Genomic DNA, 17,908 nt, shown 5'->3' on the forward strand with positions numbered 1-17,908 from the left:
GATGGCTGCTTCAGAGTCTGTCCTGTGCCCCCAGAACTTCATCACTGCCGAGGAGCTGCGGAGAGAGCTGCCCCCCGACCAGGCAGAGTACTGCATCGCCCGCATGGCGCCCTACCAGGGCCCCGATGCTGCTCCTGGGGCCCTGGACTACAAGTCCTTCTCCACAGCCCTCTACGGGGAAAGTGACCTGTGAGGCCCTCACATGCCCTGGTCAGACTCCCTCGGCCTCCCGGAGGGGCTGAGGAACCCTGCCCCAACCCTGACTCTATCTATGCAAAGAACTCTTTGTGGTCCTTCTAGGGGGTCAGGCAGGGAGGGGCTAGGCGAGCCTCTCTTTCTCAGTCTTATAGGGGAGGGAGGCTTAGAGACCAGCACTTCTGGTCTGCTAAATATATATATGATGCTAAATATATAAGATGTGTTGTGGGGTTTTAACCTATATGGAGGGGACAACGGACCCTTGGGCTCCCTCTATCCCAGAGAGACCTTTCCAAACCCAGGTCCCCTCCTCTGCCCCTGAGGCCCCTTCAAGGCCTCTCACATCCAGGCCAAAGCCCCATGTGCCTTGTCCAGGAACCACCTGCCCTGCACAGTCCAGCAGAGGGCACCCTAGCTCCCCTGGACCAGATGCCAGTGGCGCCTTCCTCCACCTCCTGCCTGCCCTTTGTGATTTCCAGGAGCAGAGGACCCTGCCATCACCCCTCTGCCTCAAGAGTGCTGGTGGGCAGCCAGCCCCCGCCCATCTGGTCTTATTTCTGGGTCTCAGATTTTCTAAGGACCAAAACCAACAAAAACAATGAACAGAAACAAAACATCTTTAAAAACTTATTAAAAAAACCTATAAAAATTAAAAACTTCCAGAGAATTACTATTTACTTTATTAACTTACGGATTTATTATATAAATATATATCCATCTAGCCTCATATCTCTGCCACCTCTCTCTCTCGTAATGAAGACATAGCTGATTCAGTGCCCTCCCGCCCCTCCTGATCTTCCCCTTGTCTGTGGTGGGCAGGGGTCTCTGGGGACCTCCTGAGGTGGAGGTGGGCTGCTGGCCTGCCTGCCTGGTAGTGAATGGATGGGTTTCTCCCTTTGAGTTTATTCTGATTGATTTTTATTTTCTTGGTTTCTGGATAAACCGCCCTTTGGGGATGGGAGAATAAAACATGTAATATTTTTCAGACGGATTCTAGTGTCCTTTCATTCTCCCCGTGTCGGCGTCCACACCCCCAGGGAGCTTGCAGGGCCCACCAGCCCGTACCCACGTGTGGGGTGGGGCTCGCTAAGCGGGAACTGCACGCGCACTGGCTTTAAAAGGAAAAAAGACACTTCCGTCGGTGGTAGCTCAGGCCCATAGTCACGGACAGACCGTTGCCAAGCCTCCTGTGCAGTGGTAGGTAGGGCCCCAGCCCCAGGCAGGTGCCAGACTCTGCTTCCGCCACCGGTGCTAAGCCGGGCAGCTCAGGCCTGGGAGCAGGATGGCCTCCCTCAGCTTCTGCTCTAGGAGAAGGTGGCCACTTCTGACCACTGAATAGAAGGAAGAGAGCGTTGAAGCAGAAGCTTCAGAACGGTGCCGGAACCACCCTGCCCCTCCTGCGAGCTCACCTGTTTGTGGGTCAAGCAGACGATCCCCTCACCACCGTCCAGGTGCTGGCTGCAGTGCCCTGTGTATGAGAGGCCAGGGTGAGGAACCAGCATTAGGCCCGAGGTACGCGCCACCGTACACACCCAGCCAGGAACAGCACTCACGGAAGATACAGGTGAGCCTCGATGCACAAGACACGAAGCGCTCGAAGTCCACGCGGAGCCGACTGTCCCGGTAGCGGCTAGTGAGAGACTGGGTCAGCTGGTTGTTGAGGTGGAAGCCTAGGAGGAGACTGTCGTTTGTGGTGTTGCTTTTGTAAATTTGCGGGGGGGTGGTATGTGCATGTTCACATGTATGGACACGTGGGCATTTGGAAGCCAAAGACTGACTCGTCTTCCTCAATCACACTCCACTGTGAGGCAACGTCTCACTGAAATCCAGAATTCAAACCAGTTCGAGCTAGCCCGCTTCCTCTCGGATCACTTGTCTCCTCCTCCCAAGTGCTGGGAATTTAGATGGGCCAACAAAGTCCACCTGACCTTCACACGGGTGTTGTGTGGTTATTGTTTTTGTTTTGTTTTGTTTTTTTTTTGAGACAGGGTTTCTCTGTATTGTTTTGGAGGCTGTCCTGGAACTCATTCTGTAGACCAGGCTGGCCTCGAACTCAGATCCGCCTGCCTCTGCCTTTGGAGTGCTGGGATTAAAGGCGTGCGCCACCAATGCCTGGCAGGTGCTGGGGATTTGAACTCTGGCCCTCACACTTAAGTGTGCAAGTACTTTATCTAAGCCCTAGTCCTAGCCCCGTATTCTGTTTTGCATTGTTTGAGAGAGAGCCTGGCCTCCGATTTTATGTAGCCAGGGGTGGTCATCAACTGATTCTCCGACCTCCTCCTTCCAGGGGCTGGGATTCCAAGCCTGCGGTTTATGTGGTACTCAGTGTAGACCATCCACAGTGAGCACTTTGCAACTGCGGCCTGGCTTTATGTCGCTGTTTCGGAGTGTTAGGAACGGATCCTGGGCCCTTGCACACGCTAAGCAAATGCTCTCCCCTGCACTATGCCCGCAGCCCCTTGCTAACAGGACAGGAACTCTTCCCCTGAGCTACATCCCCCGGCCCTGAGGATATCCTAAGCTTGAGCTGCAACTTGGCATCTTGCCTCTGCCTTTCAAGGAGCCAACAGGTGTAGTTGTCTCTTCAGAGGTTGACTGTCACCTCTGCTGTAGAATCACAATGAGGTTTCAGGAAGCCCCAAGGCCTGAGGATTTGTCCCTCCCAGCTTCCCTGTGCCGCGTGCAGTCCCAACCAAAGATAACTGCACAAGTTTGCACTGCGCCTCTGTATGCTCCCTCCAGGTTCCACCCCACACACGAAACACCATGCCCGGTGGCCTGAGGCAGAGCACCCCCTCTGATCTTCCTGTGCCCTTGGGTACTGGGATGTGCTGGCCCGGGACTGAAGGGAAACCAGACTGGATGGGGTACAAGGACTCAGCCAACCTGTTAGAATTGCTGAGTACCCCAAGAAGACATTGTCAGGCTCCTTCTGTCCGGAACAGCCTCTGGCGTGTGTCAGGGATGGATGGATGGATGGATGGATGGATGGATGGATGGATGGATGGATGGATGGATGGATGGATGGATGGATGGATGATCCAGTGAACTCCCATCCTCCCTCTGTCCTGTGTCCTACCTCTTTGGGTTCAGCACCCTGGCCCCTAGCCTTCGCCTCGGATGCCTCGGGATCATGTCTCACACTTGTAGTCTGTCTCTTCCACTGGTCAGTCATTCCACCCACTAACTCTCCCTGGCTCCTTCCACATGGTGGTCACGGAGGAGCCCACCTTCCAGAATCGGTAATCCCACCGAGGCACCATAACATACATATCCCCACGGCTCAGGGTCTTTGCTGCTGTAACACAGAGGGTGCTTTGGGATGTTCTGTGGCTTTGGAGAGTAACTGTTCGTGCACCATGTCCAGTGACATTCCGCAGGCTCCTTGTCACCCTATTTGCTGTGTCACAGAAGCGGTCACGCAAAGGGAAGTTTTGTGCCCGGAGCCGTCACAGAAGGACGTTAGCACTGGGCCTTGTGGACAGCCCCAGTTTGGGGTGTCTGCCGAATGAGGGGTGCAGACAAGACTCTGAGGTGTCCCAAGAGGAGTGGGTGCTGTCCTTACAACCATCCCAGGTCCCCAACCTCACCTGCGGCGTTCAGTGCCAGCCTCAGCTCATAGGAGTTCATTGTCCCAGAGGCATCTTCATCGAACTTGTCAAATGTGGCCTGGGGGGGGGTGGTTATCAGTATCCCTGGGCATTGGCGCTTGATGACCTCTGAGGCAAGGCAGGCTGGGCTCGAGCACCAGCTTCCCTGGCTCCCGGCTGGGGGCCACTATGCACCTGTGTGTCTGTGACAAGGGAACAAGCTCCCAGACTTGGGAACAAGTTCAGATCCACCTGCCCACAAAGGCTCAGGGGGAGGGCTCAAAAGCTGGGTGTTCCTGTGATCAGTCCCATGAACCTGCGGCTGCTCCTCCCCCTTGAAGGAGCACCCATGGTAGCTAAGTAAGGCTCCTTGGAGACAGGTGACAGGCCTGTAGTCACATGGCAAGGGAGGCTGAGTTGGGAGCCCGGATTCCAACAGTAACCAGAGGCAGCTCTAGATCAGTCCACTGCTCTCGAGGGCCACCGTGGGTGACAAGCACTTTATATCCATTTCACTCCCAAGCTGGCATGGGAGTCCAGTGCCCCATTGGTGCCCCCAAAGGACATTAGTGCCTAGAGCAGTGGTTCTCAACCTGTGGGTTGAGACCCTTTTGGGTATCAAATGACTCTTTTACAGGGCATATCAGATCTCCTACAGGTCAGATATTTACATTACAATCCATAACAGTGGCAACATTACAGTTAGGAAGTAGCAACAAAGATAATTTTATGGTTGGGGTCACACCACAACTGTATTAAAGGGTCTCGGTATTGTTGAGAACCACTGCTCTAGCAGGAGGTGGCTGCTCTCCGGATCACCTTACCTGCCATACCAGGAGATGGCCCCAGAGTTCCTGGAAGTGGTGCAGGGCCAACCTTTGCCCATGCTGCAAATGAGGACATCTAGTTACAATCAGTGTTCCCTGAAAGGCAAGGGGAAGCCCCAGCATCCCTGTCCCTCCTCCCCATACACATACCCCAAAACACTGCACAAGCTGCTCGCAGGTCCTAAGCCCAATCTCTCCAGGAGTCCTGGTGTTGGCCCGAGCTACAAAAAAGAAATCCAAACCGGGCATTGGTGGCGCACGCCTTTAATCCCAGCACTTGGGAGGCAGAGGCAGGTGGATCTCTGTGAGTTCGAGGCCAGCCTGGTCTACAGAGCGAGTTCCAGGACAGCTTCCAAGACAATACAGAGAAACCCTGTCTCGAAAAAACAAAAAAACAAACAAAAAAGAAATCCAGCATTCCTTGCGTATAGCCAACGTTGCAAAAGCTATGTGGACTAACTCTGCAGTGGGCATTTTATAGAGACAGCTCACGCCCGACAAAACCAACAAAGCTGGGGTTATACGTCTTTGCACACGGTGCCTCTTAGAGGAAGGGTAGGCTGTGAGTGATCATGGCCCTCATGTCACCATGGACCCAACCGTAGTAAGCTGCTTCAAGCTGAGACCAGGCTCCCCTTACCGTGCAGACTGCTGGTGTAGTGCTCCCGTTCCAGGGGCCCCACCTCCCCTGGCCAAACTCACCAGGCTCCAGAGCGATGCTTATCAAGGTCTGCAGCTGGAGTGCATCGAGTTCCTCCTCCTAGGCGGGAAAGCACCGGTTCAGCCATCAAGTTAACAAGCACTCTGGGCTCCATAGTGCTGAGGTAGCGGTGACTGCCTTCCTAAGGTTCAACTAGAGGAGGCAGTCTCTCCAGAATGGTCAGGGCAGCGATGGTTAGTTAGGGCTCCACACACTGGGAGCCCACGGTGGGCAGGTGATGGAGAAAGGCACCTGGGAAACCTCCAGAGAGACTGGTGCAGATGGAGATCAAGAGGGATCGCGGAGAATCATGGGAGTAAAGCGAGACTCCCCAGCCCTCAGCACGGTGGCTCAAGTCTGGAACCCTGGCATTGGGTTACCTGAAAAAGGCCAACCTGCCCTAAAGGAAACAGAGTTGTTCCAAGACACCCTCCCTGCTCGACAGTTTGTTTGTTTGCTGGTCTCGAACTCACAGAGATCCGCCTGCCTCTGCCTCCCAAGTGCTGGGATTAAAGGCGTGCGCCACCAACGCCCGGCTGTTTGCTTGCTTTTTAAAGACACAGAGAGGGGAGCTCAGCATCATCTGGCTGGACACCCCGAGTCCCCAACCCCTCCTCACCTCTCCAGCCAGCTCCAAAAACAGCTGTGCCAGGTCCAGGTCCAGGGGCTTGTAGGGGACCTGTGGGGAGGGGGGAGTTCACTCCCTTCCCAAAGCCCCGCCCGCTGCGTCCTGTTCCCGCCCACAACAGCCCCGCACCTCAAGGGCTTCCAGGTCGGCGCTGATCACGTCATCGATCTCCCTGCAAATTATGGGAGGCGGGGTTCAGGCTGGGGATGGGGTCTCAGCAGAGGACGTGGGTGGAGTCGAAGGGCAATGGGTTTTGTCTGGGGTGAGGGTGGGTGGCAGACATCCCTAGGAGGGCGTGGCTGGGGTGTAAGGGCGGGGCTCTGGGGTCCCTGAGCGGGACTTGGGGCCGGGGGCGGGGCGCGCCGGCTCACACTGCGGTGTGGCTGCGTTCCGAAAAGATGCGCAGTGTGAAGTCGGCTTCGTCGCCCACGCGGGAGGCGCTGGGTACCACCAGGTAGTGGCCCGGCGGCAGGCGGCAGCGGCGGCTCACGTCGCGGCGGGCGCAGAACACCGAGCGGTCGGCGCGCAGCAGCCTCGGCAAGAGCGCGCGGCTGCGTGGCGAGTCCCAGAGGCCCAGCAGCTGCGGGGGGGGGGGGCGGGGCGCCATCACCATCCGCCCGAGCTCCCCACCCAACCCTCTGGTCCCCCACACACACACCCAGACCGCCTAGCCAGGACCTCCCGTGTCCCCGGCCTTCCAGCGATGGTCGACCAAGCCTTCGGGAGGCTCTGGGGTGGCATCCGAAACCCACCTCCTCGGGGATCTGCAGAAAGGAAAATGCAGGGGGTGGGTGCAATGTGCAGACCCCCCTCCCTGGCCCCCCACACTCCTCACCCCTCCTTCTTTCTGGACTCTTAATATTTCTCCACCCTGATCTCAGCCCTAGGTCCCCTCGGACCCCTTCCCCAACGCCTTCCTCCCACCTGTGCCCTCATCCCTTCTCTGTCCCTTTGGTCACCTCCTGCCCTCTATCCTTGTCCCTGGATCCCTCTCTCCAGTTCTCTCAGCAGCGGCGCTCCCCTCTGGACCCCCAGCACCCTCCTTCCCGATACGACGCTCCTGTGACCCTCTGCCCCTCCAGACCTCAGCCTGGCCTGGGCCTCTCACCTGGAACACGTGGAAGCCCACAGTGAGGTAAGTGAGGCCCTTGGCCCTCAGACGCCGGCGGTTGCGCTGGATGAGCGACAGGAGGACCGTGCACTTGGGGATGCGGCCTCCCCTCGCTGGGCCCCGCGCCCCTGCCGCTCCCCAGCCCCCCCCAGGGTCCCTCTTCGTCGTCTTCATCCTCTTCCTCATCAGGCTCCAGCAGTGTCAGCCGGAACTGGGGGTTGATCCAGAAGGTTTCTGACAGAAGAGAAGGCGGTGGGGTCACCAGCCTGCCCTGGCCCCTACCCCGTCTTACTTCCCAGGAGCCCCCGGGCCTCACCAGCACTGGGCTGGCTCCCGCCGGAGTTGAAACCTCTCACCCAGCGACCCTGGAAGGTGTGGATGTGCCAGCCTCCGCCCGCAGGGCTGGGGCCCAGCACCTCAGGGCTCAGCGAACAGATCTGGACCGTGTTGAAGTGCTTGAGGAAGTCCTGAAGCTCCATCCTGGACAGCACCGACCATGAGAGATGCCCCACCACCCCAGATTCCAGCTTGAGGGACCCCAGAAGTGGTCCCCCAGCACTAAGCTCCCAGTTCCTTAAATACTACCAACTAACCTCCAATCTCCTGAAGCCCTGGGGCCTTGCCAAGGCATCCAAGTCCCCACAAATGCCCACGTCTGGGGATATTCACAAACTCCTCTCAAACATCTTCAGATTAACTTTAGAAAACCCCCAAGTAGGGCCAGGAAGATGGCCGTGAGGATGGAAGCTATTGTTGCCTGATGTTGTAGGATATTATTTTAACTGTGTAAAGGTGTGTTGTATTTGTTTCTGCTGCTTTTGTTAACGATGCAAAGACGTGTCACATTTGTTTGATTAAATAAAATTAACCTGGGGTCAGGAAGCTGAGTCAGCAACTAGGACAGGAAGTTGTGGGGAGGAGCTAAGTGTAGCAACGGAAGCTGAGCAGAAGGCTGGCCCCTTTATTCAGAGAAAAGATGGACTATGCCAGAGGCCAACTATGGAGCAAGAAGTAAAGAAAGACGTATAGAACAGAGGAAGTTAAAAGCCCAGAGGCAAAGGGTAGACAGGATAATTTAAGAAAAGCTGACTAGAGCTGGGTGTTGGTGGCACACGTCTTTAATCCCAGCACTTGGGAGGCAGAGGCAGGCGGATCTCTGTGTTTGAGGCCAGCCTGGTCTACAGAGCGAGTTCCAGGACAGGCTCCAAAGCTCACAGAGAAACCCTGTCTTGAAAAACCAAAAAGAAAAAAAAAAGAGAGAAAGGAAATGCTGGCTAGAAACAAGCTAAGGATGGGCATTCATAAGTAAAAAGTCTCTGTGTGTTTATTTGGGAGCTGGATCCCAGGCCCCCAAAGATTTACTTTTTACCAGTGAAAAACAAACCGACCCAGCTACAGCCTGTCAACCTGAGTATCCCAGCATCCCGCAGTGGAAGGAGACAGCTGACTCCCAGAGGTGTCATTCTGCCTCCATGGCTTACAGTCGTGCAGGACGCAATAAATACACAACTAGGAAATTAGTTTCAAGTTATGTGTGTATCTAAAGCCCCAAATGTCACTAGGCCTTCTCAAGACACCCCAAGTATGATTCTGTTCCCTTTAAACCCCCCCCCCCCCCAACATCAGTGTCTCCTAAATTCCTTTACATTCCTTCCATGGGCTAATCATGGCGGCTCATGTCCAGTGTCGGGAGACAGGTAGACAGAGTGCCATGAGTCTGAGGCTAGCTTGGTCTGCATAGTGAGTTCTAGGCCAACCTGCTCTCCCATGAGTTTCTCTGTGTCCTTTCTGGCCCGTGTCCCCCCCCCACAGACTGGGCCTCTCGGAACTCACCAGAACTCGCCATCCTCCTTTTTCACGAGCAGGGCATCCCGCCACTCAGAGGGGAGCATGTCCCAGCGCGGACAGCTGAGGAGAACAAATCTCGATGTAGGCTCATGGGACTGAGCCGCCACCCGCCCTAAGCCCGTCCCACCTGTCGCTCCAGGGCCCGGACCACTCCACACGGCCCCAGGGGTTCCTCAGCCGCAGCAGCCGCACCTTGGTGAAGCCCAGGGACATCTGAAGACAATGTCATCCGTGAGGGTGGCGTGGGGGGCATCCGTGAGGATGGCATGGGAACACCCTCCTTAGCCCAGCCCAGCGATGGGCGTGACTCACCTTGTGTGTACCTGTGACAGAGTATGCATGTCCCTTCACCAGGCCCTCATCTGTGCGGACCTCACCCCGGTCACTCTGAAAGAGGACAAGATTGAGAAGCCGGGGTGGGGGGGGGAGGCCAGCTCCTCTCTCTAGCCTCCCAACCCAGCTCCGTGCAGAAGCCCGGACCCTGGGTCACAGGCCTGTGATCCCAACTACACAGAAAGCCAAGGCAGGAGAATCACAAGTTCAAGACCAGTGTGGGTAACTTAGACAAAACAAAATGCAAACACTGTGTGTGTGTGTGTGTGCGCGCGTGTGTGTGTGCGCGCGCGCGCGTGCGTGCATGTGCGTGTGTGTGCACCTTGTCTGTAGAACACTGGCCTAGAATCTACTGGCGAGCATCTCGGGGGCAACAGCAGAAGAGAAAGCAGGACGTCCCGCTCCACTCCCACCACATCCGGGACTACGCGGGTCTATCGGAGGTCCGCATGGGGGCTCAGCTCTCACCAGCGCGGTGGCACCCACGAGGGACTCCTTGGCCAGTGCGTGGCGGAGGGCAGCAAAGAGACCTGGAGTGTTTTGTCTCAGGTAGAGGACCTCGCCCACGCCTCCTGTAAAGTCCACGAAAGCCTCGTTCATGTGGCCTCCTCGCATCACCTCGTACGAGCCATGGAGCCTGTCGGAGCAGGTGGAGGTGGTCTGAGGTACGTAGGAACATCCCAGCCCCTAGGTGTGGGGACTCAGTTAGGGTAGGGGTCCCGAGGAGCCACTCCCAATTATATAATATGTGCACATGTGTGTATATGTATGTATTAGTCTGTTTTTATGTGCATGGGTGTTTCACCTGAGTGTGTGTGTGTCTATACACCACGCATGTGCAGTGTCCATAGAGGCGTTAGGTCCTTGGTGCTGAAGTTACAGACAGTTGTGACTGGGAATCAAACCTGGAAAAGCAGCTTTTAGCCTTGAACTGTCCCTCCAGACCTCATCCCCAACATACCCCTTTTGTTTTTGAGACAGGCTCTTATTATGTAGCCTTGGCTGGCCAGGAACTCTGTGGACCAGGTTTGCCTCAGACTCACAGAGATCCACCTGCCTCTGCTGTCGGAGTGCTAGAAATAAAGGTGTCCAATGCCATGTTCACATAAATATTTTTTTGTTTTGTTTTGCTTTGTTTTTCGAGACAGGGTTTCTCTATGGCTTTGGAGGCTGTCCTGGAACTAGCTCTTGTAGACCAGGCTGGCCTCAAACTCACAGAGATCCACCTGCCTCTGCCTCCCGAGTGCTGGGATTAAAGGCGTACGCCCACATAAATATTCCAGTCTGACCTCGAACTTGTAATCCTCCTGCCTCGGTGTGCTCAGGACTATGATTATAGGCGTAGGCTACTGTGCCTGGCTCAGTCCCTGAAATATTCAGAGATGAAGTGGGGGAGCCCGTGGTCCCTAGGAACAAACTGTGCAAGAATTCTCGACCTTTCACGGACCTTCGAGGCTCTGGGAGGCTGTGGAGGCGATGCCTGTGGGCCACTTGTTAGGGCTTCGGAGCCTGACGTGGGAAAGGATAGGCTGTGGGCGTCTCAGTGGACCAGGAGAGATGAAATGAGGTTAAAGGCCTTTCAGGGAAAAGGATTTGGCAAACCCAGAGCCTGATAGATGGGTGGGATTTCAGGATCCTTAGGAAATATGGGTATCAGTGGGGTTCTAGGAATGTTTGCAGGAAATGTCAAAAGAAGAAGACCTTTAAGATTTGAAGGTTCACAGGCTGAGAATATGCCTCAGTGGTAGAAACCGTGCCTAGAATCCCCCAGTGAGGGGCTGGGGTTGTGGCTCAGTGGTAGATCACCTGCCTAGAATCCCCCAGTGAGGGGCTGGGGGCGTGGCTCAGTGGTAGAGCCCCTGCTGAAAATTCCCCTGTAAGGGGCTGGGGGTTGGCTCAGCATGAAGAAAGTCATGGGTTCCATCTCCTGCACACACACACACACACACACACACACACACTTTCTAAATTAGCCAGGGGTTGTGGTGCATGCCTGTAATCCATGTCCACAAGAGTCCAACCAAGGAGGATTATGAGTTGGAGGCCAGTGTGGACCACACAATAAGATGCTGACTGTAAGTAAATGAAGGCTGAGGATGTGGCTCACTTGGCACAGTGCCTGCCCGGCGTGTGGCGCACACCTGTAGCCCAGTACTCCTGGGGGAGAGGCAAGAGCGTCAGGTCAACTTCCTCCTTGACTACGTAGCTAGTCCCAGGGCAGACTGGGCTGTGTGAGACCTTTTCTCAATAGAGCATAAAATAAAATACTGAACAATGAAGGCTCTTCTAGGAAACCGTTGTGATATGAGGACCCTGGTGGCTAGGACTCGATTTAAGTTCCGTGTTTGTGTGTCTGGAGGACCCCAGATGTCAGTACTCCACAGGGCTAGAATCTGGGGTTAGAGCTGAGAGGGGCCGGCGTTCTTACTTGGCATAGGCCTTTTCCAGCAGAGGGGCCCAGAACTCATTCCTCTGTTCCGAGCGCACAAACATCAGCTTCCCCTCACGCACAGGCAGTCTGTCGTCAACCACCACATCCACCCAGCGGCCAAATTGCCAGAGCTAGTGAAAACAAGAGCAAAAGCAGGCTCAGCTTCCAGACCCTGCCTGAGTCTCAGCTCTCATGCTGCTTACCACTGCCCAAGTTCTGCAATCCCAGGCCCCAGGGAAGAATGGCAGCTGTGAAACATCATCGTCCTGCTGTCACGGGGGAAACCGAGGCATGGAGAGAGGAACTCAGCCCTACCTGAAAATGGAAGACCCCCGCGTAGCCGTCTTGGAAACCCTGTCCAGGGGGCACCACCCGGTACAGGAGTCTGGGATACAGGGTAAGTGAGGCAGCAGCCGCGAGGAGCCAGCAGTTTCCTGGGAGGAGGGAGGCTCAGTTTAGGTGAGGAGGGACCAAGGGTCCGGCAAACTCACGAGGATGGGAAGGTGACGGGGAGAAGGCAAAGGGGTGAGCTGTCCTGGCCTGGGCCTGGGAGCTCACCCAAGCTTCCCTGGCACACATCTGTTCTGCTCATGTCTTCACAGATGAACTGGGGTTCAGCACAAAACTCCTGGAAGATGATGACTCCAGTAAAGCCAGGAAAGGGAAGGTTGGAGCAGCTGAGAAGTCAGAGGCCCAGCCCCCTTCTGATGCCAGTATCCTAGATAATGAGGGCCTCCAACCCTGGGAAGGCCTGTGGGTAGGAGCCTGGTTTTCCTGGACACCCCCTCCCCACGGAACCTCATGGCTGAGCCTGCTGTTATCCACCCTGCCTCCTCCCTCAGACCCAGGAGTCCAGCCCCAGCCTCTTCCCTCAGACCCAGGAGTCCAGCCCCAGCCTCCTCCCTCAGACCCAGGGTCTAGGCCCAGCCTCCTCCCTCAGACCCAGGGTCCAGGCCCAGCCTCCTCCCTCAGACCCAGGGTCTAGGCCCAGCCTCTTCCCTCAGACCCAGGAGTCCAGCCCCAGCCTCCTCCCTCCGACTCAGGGGTCAAGAATCCAGGCTGCACCCTTCCTCCCTCAGACCCGGGGCCCAGGTCAGCCCCATTTTACATGGGGCCTCTTCCATTCCACCCCTTGCGCCTTCTCTGAGTCGGGTCCCAGCTTGTCATAGCCAAGGGCACCAGGACCAGCAGAAAAGCAAGGGTCACGAAACAGGATCCCGGCGTCCAGGCAGGCTGTTCGGATGGCTTCGTAGTTCTGGCCTTTAAAGAGCTGTGGGCCCCTGGCTCCAGCCCCGGCCCCGTCCTCCACCAGCTGGATGGTGACCTTCCTGTTGTCACTCGCCATCCGGACACTCTGAACTCACAGATGGACTCAAGCCCTTTAACCTCCTGAGTCACGAGGCGGGGACTCTACTCCATTTGTACCCCGCTGGGGGTCTTTAGGCAGCGAAGGCATTCTGTCTTGTTAATACTAATTGATGGTTTGGGGTGCAGGAGAGCAGGGACGCCTCTTCAGTGGTTTCCTCCCTGGGGCGGGGAGGCTTCAGTTGTGGCCAGTTTGGCAGTTTAATGACTGGCAGCACGACGGGAGGTAGGCAGACCTAGGACCAGCCGCCGGGCAGCGCCAGGAAGGAGGTCAACGTGGGGGTGTATTTCTGCCTGCTTGTCCTGTGGCCTCATCCCAGCCCCCGCCCAGCCAGCCTCCCTGCTTCCTTATCTGTTTCTTGGGGAGCAGTGCATGCCAGGGAAGCACTCTCTTCTGGAATGGCATCTCCAAACCTCCTTTTACTTCTTTACAGGGTCTCACTAAGTTTCCGGGACTAGTCTCGGACTCCCAATGCCCCTGCCTCAGGATCCCAAGTGACAGACCTACTGTGTTGCGTTTCTCTTTTGTTGTTTTAGATCGTCTTTTTTTTTTTTTCCGGTTTTCTTTTTCTTTTTTTTTTCTTTTTTTTTTTTTTTTTTTTGGTTTTTTTCGAGACAGGGTTTCTCTGTGGCTTTGGAGCTGTCCTGGAACTCACTTTGTAGACCAGGCTGGCCTCGAACTCACAGAGATCCGCCTGCCTCTGCTTCCCGAGTGCTGGGATTAAAGGCGTGCGCCACCAACGCCCGGCTTTTTTTCCGATTTTCAAAACAGGGTCTCTCAGTATAACAACTCTGGCTGTCCTGGAACTCGCTCTCTGTAGATCAGGCTGGCCTCAGACTCATGGGGATTTGCCTGCCTCTGTCTCCCGAGTGCTGGGACTAAAGGCGTGCGCCACCACCGCCGGCTGTAGCCTTCTGCGCTGGGGATCAAGCCCGGGCCTTGTGTGTGCTAGGAAAGTGCTGCGCCTTTGAGCTCGTCACAGGGAGACAATTTGTGTTTGGATTTGTTTGTTTGTTTGTTTTGCGTCAGAATCACACACACACACAACAGGTGACAAGAAGTGACAACGCATGCCAGCCCCCTAAAGGTTTTCATTTGTTTTTCTCTGTGTCTCATGTCTTTATGTATATGCTTATTTGGGTTTTTGGGGGGGGGATATTTCAGTTGTTTCCATTTTGTTTTGTTGTTTTTGTTTTTGAGAAAAGGTTTCACTATGCCCAGGCTGGCTTTGAACTCACAGAGATCTGCCTGCCTGGAACCGAAGGCAGGCGTCCCCACACCCAGCTTCTGCGTCTGACTTTGTCTTCCGTCTCCGGTCTTGTCTGTCGGCTCCCCTTTTTGACATTGTTGCCCGCATGTGGCCTCAGCCGCTCACCTCAGGACCCTGCTTTCCTTGCAGCTCGATCGGCTACCTCTCGGGCAGGGAAACATGGTCTAAGGTCACCCAGGCAGGACTGACAGTGCTCACCTGTGCCCAAGATGCTGGGGTCGCTTCCCCAGCTGAGCAGGGTCTGAGCAGCAGGCAGGGGGTTGGGGGATCCTTGGCAAGGCGGAAACTCCCCTTTTAGGAACCTAGTCACCAGTCAGGTCTCAGCTACATAGCAAATACCAGGCTAGCCTGGACTACAAGACAACAAAGAAAACGCCACGGATTTTTCTTCCTGTGCAGTTGCCGGGATCACACAAGGCTTCCACCCGACAGGTATCTGGTTCAAACTTGAGCCACTTATGACTGTGTGTCTGAAGCTGGGTGTACGTTTCCTGTGATTCCAGCGCTTGGGAGGAAGAGGCCAGAGAAACCCGAGCTCCAGGCCAGCCTAGGCTGAACTGTGAGGCAAAGGACTGTGTGCCTTGGGCTGAGCCACGGAAGTGCCACGTGCGTCAGTTTCTTCAAACAGTAGTGGGTATCCGTAGCTTGTCTTCCTGTCAGGGCTGGAGATGAATGTGGGGTCTCCAACATGCTTCTCCAGCCTCTTCCACGTCCCTACCTCCCGAATCCACAAGTCTGCTATTGTGAGATCCCAGCATCCTCTACATTTATCCCCCTGCAATCCGTACAATTAGCATGTTTAGGAATGAACCAGTCAGTGGCTTATTCTCTAGTCCCGTGGCTTTCCTAGAGGCTGGCACCGCCCCTCAGACTCAGACCCGCCAATTACAGTGCTGCAGCCTCTGGTCACGCCCAACCACGCCCCTAGTGCTTTCCTTCCCAGGACGTCTTGGCTTAACCACTCTTTCTCCGATGTTGCTAAATTAGCTAAAACAAACACAGAGCGCTAAGACTACCTTGGAGAATGAGAGTGAGAAGTAAGCACAGCCAAGCGATGGGGAGACAAGATTCCCCGGAGCGTGAACCCCCGCTCCAGGTGTCCAGGGGCGCCTGCCAGGGCTGTCGCCTGTTTTTGAGACAGTTTCACTGTTCTGGAGACAGGACTGACTCTTAGCTCATAGAGACCCATCTGCGTTTGCGTCCCGCGTACTGGGATTAAAGATGCGCACTGCTACATCCAGCTGTAATGAGGATGTTCCTCGGAACGAATTACCCAGTAGTGGAGCTGTGCCGGCCACCTCCTGCACTTGGTAGCTGCCAATACCCGCCAAATACAACTGATGCTCGCATAAGACAAATTTGGCTTAATTCAGGGCGTTAAGCCTGTGCTTACAGGCTGGAGACTTAGCTCAGTTGGTAAAATACCCGCCCAGCGTGTAAGAAGCCCTGGGTTTCATCCCAACACAGAATAAACTGGGCTCAGGTGCACGCCTGTAATTCCAGCACCCAGGAGGCGAAGGAAGGAGCTTCAGGAAGGCGATTCTTGGTTACATACGGAGCTGGCTACATGGGTTTGAAAATGAAGCCCGGATGGTGAGCAGAGCTGGCATGAAACTGCCCCAAGTGACACAGGCAGGCAGGAGCACAGCCACACAACCTGTTCTGTGAGTCCATGAGGCCACACCTTTGTGCTCTGAACGCACCTTTCACGAAAGGTTCGTTTGAGGTCAACTTGACCTTGTCCTCGGAAAACCACACTCCGGCAGCCCCAGACATGGCTTCAGGGACTACTCCATGAAAGACAATGCACAGGAAGCCCCAAGATGTACTAGATTCCTGTACTCTGCTCGAAGAAGGGCAGACGGAGGTAAAATATTTTTCTTTTTTAATTTATGTTTTGCTTTATGCCCTTTGGTGTTGTCATGGGTGTCGGGTCCCCTGGAACTGGAGTTACAGTCAGATGTGAGCTGCCATGTGTGATGGGGAAGTCCTTCTGTGTATACGTCTCTTATTGGTTGATAAATAAAGCACTGTTGGCCAATAGGGAAGCAGGATAAGTGGGACTAGGAGTCAAGGAGGATTCTGGGAAACGTAGAAAATGTAGGAAAGAGTAGGGAGTTGCCATGTGATCCCAGAAAGAAAGGATGCATGAGGCTGGCATCTTCGGTAAGATAAGACCTTATACAAATACACACACACACACACACACACACTCTGAGACCAGGATGGCAGGAAGAATGTTCGTTAACACATGTGGGTGGCTGGGAAATATTTATTTATTTAATTTTGGTTTTTCGAGACAGGGTTTCTCTGTTAAGCTTTGGAGTCTGTCCTGGAACTTGCTTTGTAGGCTGGCCTCGAACTCACAGAGATCCACCTGCCTCTGCCTCCCGGATGCTGGGATTAAAGGCGTGCGCCACCACCACCTCAGAGGATGCTGGAAATTGAACCCCGGTCCTCAGTGTTCTCAAATGCAGAGCCATCTCTCCAGCCCTGTATCTAAAATATTTTAGCCAGCATTGCGAACCAACTCACGAATGTGAACTCATTTTTAACATTCACCATGCCAATTAATAAGCCATTGAATACAGAAATGGAAACCCATTTCTAAACTCCCCTGTGCTGAGTCACTAAGGCTGGTGGTTCTGATAGTTGAATAATGGAAGCCCTTGTCACAAACGCCTGTTTAGTTTTTTTAAAAAACTGGTGGTGTGAGGGGCTGGAAACATGACCCAGTGACCAAAAGCACTGTTTGCTCTTCCAGAAGACCTAGATTTGGTTCCTAGCACCCACATGGCAGCTCACAACTGTCTGTAACTCCACCCAGGGGATCTGATGGTGTCTTCTGGCTTCCTTTAGCGCCTGGTGCAAATACATGCAAGCGGGCAAAAAAACACTCATGCATATAAAGTTAAAAAACCTTTAAAAATTTGAATGTGTGGGTTAGGCTTGGTGGCGCATGCCTTTAATCCCAGCACTCAGGAGGCAGAGGCAGGTGGATATCTGTGAATTCAATGCCAGCCTGGTCTACAGAGTGAGTCCCAGGACAGCCTGGTCTACAAAACAAGTTCCACATCAGCCAAGACTACATAGTAAGACTTTGTCTCAAAAGAAATGGTTTTGTGTGTGTGTGAGAGAGAAAGAGAGACAGAGACAGAGAGACAGACAGAGACAGAGACAGACAGACACAGACACAGAGACACAGAAAGAGGGACAGAGAGACAGAGAGACAGAGACAGAGACACACACAGAGACAGAGAGGCAGAGAGAGACACGCGCACGCGCGCGCGCACACACACACACACACACACAGAGGAGGCCATGTGAGCTCTCTTCTATCGCACCCCACGTCATTCCCTGAGACAGGGTCTCTGGCTGAACCTGAGCTCGGCTGGCCACTGGCGAGCCCACAAGCCCGAGAGACTCTCCTGCCCCGTCCCTGCTGCACTGAAGCTGCAGGTGTCTGTCTGCTCGGGAGAGCGCTGCATGTGGCTCCGGCGACCTTAGCGATGCCCCTTGTTTGTCTGTTGAGAAGGACACTGCTGTGAGGTCGTGAGCTGTCTTTCCTCCTGGCACCGTGCCCTGAGTGCTGGAATCGCAGAAACG

The 17,908-nt window shown here is 54.8% G+C and overlaps 2 protein-coding genes and 1 long non-coding RNA gene across 8 annotated transcripts in view; 2 read left to right on the top strand and 1 right to left on the bottom strand.

The window, feature by feature from the left end:
* The window catches only part of Actn4 (actinin alpha 4), a 65,252-nt gene extending 64,069 nt beyond the window's left edge, over positions 1–1,183 (top strand). For all 6 annotated transcript variants that reach the window (XM_040734573.1, XM_040734575.1, XM_040734572.1 and 3 more), the window contains one exon: positions 35–1,183. In XM_040734573.1, the coding sequence (XP_040590507.1) occupies positions 35–193 (159 nt within the window). In that variant the 3' untranslated portion in view covers positions 194–1,183. The remainder of the gene's footprint in view (positions 1–34) is intronic.
* On the bottom strand, positions 872–13,087 carry Capn12 (calpain 12). Its single transcript, XM_040734576.1, is given in 22 exon segments — positions 872–1,529; positions 1,608–1,666; positions 1,752–1,868; positions 3,789–3,867; positions 4,613–4,675; positions 4,766–4,836; positions 5,318–5,375; positions 5,935–5,994; positions 6,073–6,115; positions 6,315–6,523; positions 6,696–6,707; positions 7,052–7,201; positions 7,203–7,288; positions 7,371–7,534; positions 8,888–8,962; positions 9,030–9,115; positions 9,215–9,289; positions 9,704–9,872; positions 11,664–11,797; positions 11,982–12,100; positions 12,225–12,294; positions 12,775–13,087. Coding segments are annotated over 22 exon segments (2,163 nt in total). The 5' UTR covers positions 13,012–13,087; the 3' UTR covers positions 872–1,502.
* On the top strand, positions 6,453–7,845 carry LOC121135548. Its single transcript, XR_005872650.1, has 2 exons — positions 6,453–7,078; positions 7,244–7,845. It is a non-coding gene; the product is annotated as an uncharacterized LOC121135548 (long non-coding RNA).
* Positions 13,088–17,908: the final 4,821 nt, after the last annotated feature.

The sequence above is a fragment of the Mesocricetus auratus genome, unplaced genomic scaffold (assembly GCF_017639785.1).
Source record: "Mesocricetus auratus isolate SY011 unplaced genomic scaffold, BCM_Maur_2.0 Super-Scaffold_100038, whole genome shotgun sequence".
NCBI lineage: Eukaryota > Metazoa > Chordata > Mammalia > Rodentia > Cricetidae > Mesocricetus > Mesocricetus auratus.